General features: G+C 45.0%; 1 protein-coding gene across 1 annotated transcript in view; it reads right to left on the bottom strand.

The window, feature by feature from the left end:
- KAT6B (lysine acetyltransferase 6B) overlaps positions 1-6,380 on the bottom strand; it is a 318,128-nt gene that overhangs the window by 158,095 nt on the left and 153,653 nt on the right. The window contains exon 10 of the mRNA XM_077250789.1: positions 4,208-4,349. Within this exon, the coding sequence (XP_077106904.1) occupies positions 4,208-4,349 (142 nt within the window). The remainder of the gene's footprint in view (positions 1-4,207; positions 4,350-6,380) is intronic.

The raw sequence follows: 6,380 nt of genomic DNA, 5'->3' as shown, positions 1-6,380 counted from the left end.
ATTGAAGGATCAGGGACCTGTCAGTTATGCCACAATAAGCCCCGCCCACAGCCCCGTTCCGAAGCACAAGAATCTCATTAACTGAAAATTGCAAATACAGATTAAACACCAACCACAAGACGGATATCACCCCAGGAATCATTTTAAAGACAATCTGTCAGCAGGATTGTGCTGAGTAACCTACAGACATTATCAGATTGACGCCGTTATACTGATTAAAATGATACCTGGGTGATGAAATCCGTCTAGTGATTGTGGTTTAATTTGTAGTTTTCAGTTAATGATATGCTTGTGCTCTGGGGCGGCCTGTGGGGGGGTCTTCGTGTGGTGCTCTGCATAGGTATTCATCTGTATGGTTTCTGACAGGTCACGGATCCCTCACTGACCTGCCCCCTATTTTACATATTGTATATCTTATTGTTTTTAAAAAAAGAAAAATACATTCATCATGCTGGTGCCTGCGCTGTAGCCTGATCAAACCTATAATTTCTATATTTATCCTTTTTATTTAGTGATATAAATGTCTTCAGAACAAACAAATATTCTCTCAAAATGACTCCGGCCCCCTGCACAGTAGCATAATTTGGAAAGCTATAGATTCTACTGCGCAGGTGCCACTGGCTTAATTTTCCTACAGGAAAACAACATTGTCTCCACCAAGATGGGGCCACGGCACCTGCGCAGTAGCATGTATCGCATTCCTAATTATGCTACTACACAGGCGGGCCTGCGCCATTTTGATTAAAGGGACTCTGTCACCTGAATTTGGAGGGAACAATTTTCAGCCATAGGGGCGGGGTTTTCGGGTGTTTGATTCACCCTTTCCTTACCCGCTGGCTGCATGCTGGCTGCAATATTGGATTGAAGTTCATTCTCTGTCCTCCGTAGTACATGCCTGCACAAGGCAATCTTACCTTACGCAGGCGTGTACTATGGAGGATAGAGAATGAACTTCAATCCAATATTGCAGCCAGCGGGTAAGGAAAGGGTGAATCAAACCCCCGAAAAACACGCCCCTATGGCTGAAAATTGTTCCCTCCAAATTCAGGTGACAGAGTCCCTTTAAGACTTTTTTTCATCACTGAAAAGGAATATGCCGAAATTATAGATCCGAACATTCCTCCGGCGCCTGCATGATTAATGTTTTTATTTTTTCAAAACAATAAGATCTACAGTATGTAAAATAGGGGAAGGTCACTGAGGGATCAGTGACCTGTCATAAGCCACACACATGAATGCCTAATCAAAGCACCACATGAAGACCCTTCCCACACAGCCCCGCACACAGGACGCCCCGGAGCACGAGAATCTCATTAACTGAAAACTACAAATAAAGATAAAACAACAATCACAAGACAGATTTCACCAACCAAGGTATCATTGTAATCAACATAACAGCTCCGACCAGACACTGTCTGTAGGTTATTGTGCACAATTCTGCTGACAGGTTCCCTTTAATCAGTATAACGGCACCAATCTGACAGTGTCTGGAGGTTACTGTGCACAATCCTGCTGACAGGCTCGCTTTCATCAGTATAACGGCACCAACCTGACAGTGTCTGTAGGTTACTGTGCACAATCCTGCTGACAGGCTCGCTTTACTCAGTATAACGGCACCAACCTGACAGTGTCTGTAGGTTACTGTGCACAATCCTGCTGACAGGTTCCCTTTAATCAGTATAACGGCACCAATCTGACAGTGTCTGGAGGTTACTGTGCACAATCCTGCTGACAGGTTCCCTTTAATCAGTATAACGGCACCAATCTGACAGTGTCTGGAGGTTACTGTGCACAATCCTGCTGACAGGCTCGCTTTCATCAGTATAACGGCACCAACCTGACAGTGTCTGTAGGTTACTGTGCACAATCCTGCTGACAGACTCACTTTACTCAGTATAACGGCACCAATCTGACAGTGTCTGTAGGTTACTGTGCACAATCCTGCTGACAGGTTCCCTTTAATCAGTATAACGGCACCAATCTGACAGTGTCTGTAGGTTACTGTGCACAATCCTGCTGACAGGTTCCCTTTAATCAGTATAACGGCACCAATCTGACAGTGTCTGGAGGTTACTGTGCACAATCCTGCTGACAGGCTCGCTTTCATCAGTATAACGGCACCAACCTGACAGTGTCTGTAGGTTACTGTGCACAATCCTGCTGACAGGCTCGCTTTACTCAGTATAACGGCACCAACCTGACAGTGTCTGTAGGTTACTGTGCACAATCCTGCTGACAGGTTCCCTTTAATCAGTATAACGGCACCAATCTGACAGTGTCTGGAGGTTACTGTGCACAATCCTGCTGACAGGTTCCCTTTAATCAGTATAACGGCACCAATCTGACAGTGTCTGGAGGTTACTGTGCACAATCCTGCTGACAGGCTCGCTTTCATCAGTATAACGGCACCAACCTGACAGTGTCTGTAGGTTACTGTGCACAATCCTGCTGACAGACTCACTTTACTCAGTATAACGGCACCAATCTGACAGTGTCTGTAGGTTACTGTGCACAATCCTGCTGACAGGTTCCCTTTAATCAGTATAACGGCACCAATCTGACAGTGTCTGTAGGTTACTGTGCACAATCCTGCTGACAGGTTCCCTTTAATCAGTATAACGGCACCAATCTGACAGTGTCTGGAGGTTACTGTGCACAATCCTGCTGACAGGCTCGCTTTCATCAGTATAACGGCACCAACCTGACAGTGTCTGTAGGTTACTGTGCACAATCCTGCTGACAGGCTCGCTTTACTCAGTATAACGGCACCAACCTGACAGTGTCTGTAGGTTACTGTGCACAATCCTGCTGACAGACTCACTTTACTCAGTATAACGGCACCAACCTGACAGTGTCTGTAGGTTACTGTGCACAATCCTGCTGACAGGTTCCCTTTAATCAGTATAACGGCACCAATCTGACAGTGTCTGTAGGTTACTGTGCACAATCCTGCTGACAGGTTCCCTTTAATCAGTATAACGGCACCAATCTGACAGTGTCTGTAGGTTACTGTGCACAATCCTGCTGACAGGTTCCCTTTAATCAGTATAACGGCACCAATCTGACAGTGTCTGGAGGTTACTGTGCACAATCCTGCTGACAGGCTCGCTTTCATCAGTATAACGGCACCAACCTGACAGTGTCTGTAGGTTACTGTGCACAATCCTGCTGACAGACTCACTTTACTCAGTATAACGGCACCAATCTGACAGTGTCTGTAGGTTACTGTGCACAATCCTGCTGACAGGTTCCCTTTAATCAGTATAACGGCACCAATCTGACAGTGTCTGTAGGTTACTGTGCACAATCCTGCTGACAGGTTCCCTTTAATCAGTATAACGGCACCAATCTGACAGTGTCTGGAGGTTACTGTGCACAATCCTGCTGACAGGCTCGCTTTCATCAGTATAACGGCACCAACCTGACAGTGTCTGTAGGTTACTGTGCACAATCCTGCTGACAGGCTCGCTTTACTCAGTATAACGGCACCAACCTGACAGTGTCTGTAGGTTACTGTGCACAATCCTGCTGACAGGTTCCCTTTACTTAGTGTAACGGCACCAACCTGACAGTGTCTGTAGGTTACTGTGCACAATCCTGCTGACAGGTTCCCTTTACTTAGTGTAACGGCACCAACCTGACAGTGTCTGTAGGTTACTGTGCACAATCCTGCTGACAGACTCACTTTACTCAGTATAACGGCACCATCCTGACAGTGTCTGTAGGTTACCGTGCACAATCCTGCTGACAGCTTCCCTTTACTCAGTATAACGGCACCATCCTAACAGTGTCTGTAGGTTACTGTGCACAATCCTGCTGACAGGTTCCCTTTACTCAGTATAACGACACCAACCTGACAGTGTCTGTAGGTTACTGTGCACAATCCTGCTGACAGGTTCCCTTTACTCAGTATAACGGCACCATCCTGACAGTGTCTGTAGGTTACTGTGCACAATCCTGCTGACAGGCTCACTTTACTCAGTATAACGGCACCAACCTGACACTGTCTGTAGGTTACTGTGCACAATCCTGCTGACAGGTTCACTTTACTCAGTATAACGGCACCAACCTGACAGTGTCTGTAGGGTACTGTGCACAATCCTGCTGACAGGTTCACTTTAATTAGTATAATGGCACCAACATGACAGTGTCTCTAGGTTACTGTGCACAATCCTGCTGACAAGCTCGCTTTAAGAGAATTACTCACTTCAAATACAGACAGGTCATCTTTCCGGTAGATTTCATTAGCAGGAGGGTGGAACCAGCCACATTTCTTTAAGTGTCGCCATAGGATATTCTTACTTTTCATATACTTCAGACAAAACTCACAGAGGTAAAGCTTAGGTGATCTAACAAAAAAATATAGAAATCTGTTTACTGACATCTGTGTTTTTTAATGTCACATATACCTTCTATTTTTCAATAAGTATTTACAATCACATCACAATTCTCCCCATATGATAATATCACTACCCATATGATTACCATTACATATATAGTATAGCTGAAAAAAAGGACATGCCCAAGTTTAAGTGCAGGATGGGAAAGGATAAAGGAAAGTGGTACAGGTGCATCCATAATGCATGATCCAGTCTGCCCTAAAATAGCTAATCTTTTCTTCCTGATTCCAAGTGACAATCCACTAGTCTAACATTCAGAACAAGAACTTTATACGTTTAGAGAAGAAATTGTGTTTTCTCTTAAAAAAAAAATCATCTAAGCTGTGATCAGCTCCTTAGGTAAGACTTTACCACAGATTAATAGTTCTCATGGTAAAGAAGCCTTGTATCCTCTGGAGATTGAGCCTCTCTCCCCAGACAGAAGGAGCGGCCTTTCGTCTTTTGAGGGCCGTTTTAAATGGACTATATTTTTTGTATGGTCATTCATGTACTTGTACAAATTAATCACGTAACCCTTATACATTTCTTATCAAGACTAATTAAATGTAATTATTTTAATCTTTCCACTAGATTGCTACACATTTCTTATTTGTACCTTTTCTAATGCCAGAGCCTCCTTTCCATGCCCTAAACTGATCCATCTATTGCAGATGAGGTCAAACGAATGCTTAGTAAAGTGCTAGCATGACTTTAGAGTTTAGAGTTAGGCTAGGTTCACATTGCGTTATTGGGTGATCGCTAACGGACAGCGTTGCACGGCGAAAATGTCGCAATTAACGCCGTGCAACGGGTCCGTTAGCGCACCCATTGACAGCAATGTAAATTTCGCCTGTAGCGCATCGCTAGTGCGTGCCAGTTTCGGCACACGCTAGCGATGTGCCGTTCTTTTGTGACGCTGCAAGCAGCGTCCGCGGCGCGCCCGAGGTCCGTTCCCCGCTGTGGCAGATCGGGGATCTGCACTAGCGGGGACGTTAACGCGACCCCTAAACGCGGCCCCGAAAAAGACATTGCGTTAGCGCAATCCGCTAGCGCTAAACGGATTGCCCTAACGCAATGTGAACCTAGCCTTAGAGTTGAGCGAATTTGATCGGGTCCCTACTTATTCGGTAAGCTACAGCGCTTGCCGAATAAGCTGCAGAGGGAACCCTGATACATGGAGCGTGCCGGCAGATCAGCTGTCCGGCGCCGCAGCTGCATGTGTTGTGTGTTGGGCTGCCCATACATGTGCTCTCCAAGCAGGGACCCAATCTAATTCACTCATCTCTACTGCTAGTCCATGCTCTTTTAATACATAGACAACAGCTCTAAGTGTATGGTGCCTTTTTAGTAATAAAAGGGAATCTAGACTCTCAAATTACCAAAGTATCAGCAGAATAAAAATTACAGCACGCATTTTAATTGAAAGTCTTAAAAGAGATAAGACGCTAAGGGTATGTGCACACGTTGAGTATTTGCAGAAATTTCTGCAACGTTTCTGCATCTCTAGGAATTTGTTGGCAGCAAAAACGTAACGTAAAAACACACGTTTTTGGTGTGATTTTGCATGTTGTTTTAAATGTGTTTTTGTATAGCAATTAATACTTTTTGGAGCCAAATAAAGATATTTGAAATAAGGGGAAAAAAAAAAGTTTTGTGATGCAATTTCCTTGTTCACCACCCTTTTCCAGCTTATTTGCCCCATTCCAGGCTAAAAATACTAGTCCTCAGCTGCTCCAAAAATGGCACTTCATATTTCAGGCGCTAATTCTGGCACTTAGCCCAGGCTCTTCCCGATCAGCTGGTGCGGTCACATCGGGGTAACAGGATTGGCGATGATGTCAGCACTAGTGATGAGCGAGTATAATCGTTGTTCAGGTTTTCCCGAGCACACTCAGGTGTTCTCCGAGTATTTGTGAGTGTTCGGAGATTTAGTTTTTGTTGACGCAGCTGCCTGATTTACAGCTGCTAGCCAGCATGAGAAAATGTGGGGGTTGCCTGGTT

This window comes from Ranitomeya variabilis, chromosome 4, assembly GCF_051348905.1.
Source record: "Ranitomeya variabilis isolate aRanVar5 chromosome 4, aRanVar5.hap1, whole genome shotgun sequence".
In the NCBI taxonomy this organism is placed as follows: Eukaryota; Metazoa; Chordata; class Amphibia; order Anura; family Dendrobatidae; genus Ranitomeya; species Ranitomeya variabilis.
Note: the sequence above shows the minus strand (reverse complement) of the source record. Positions and strands in the feature narration are given on the sequence as shown.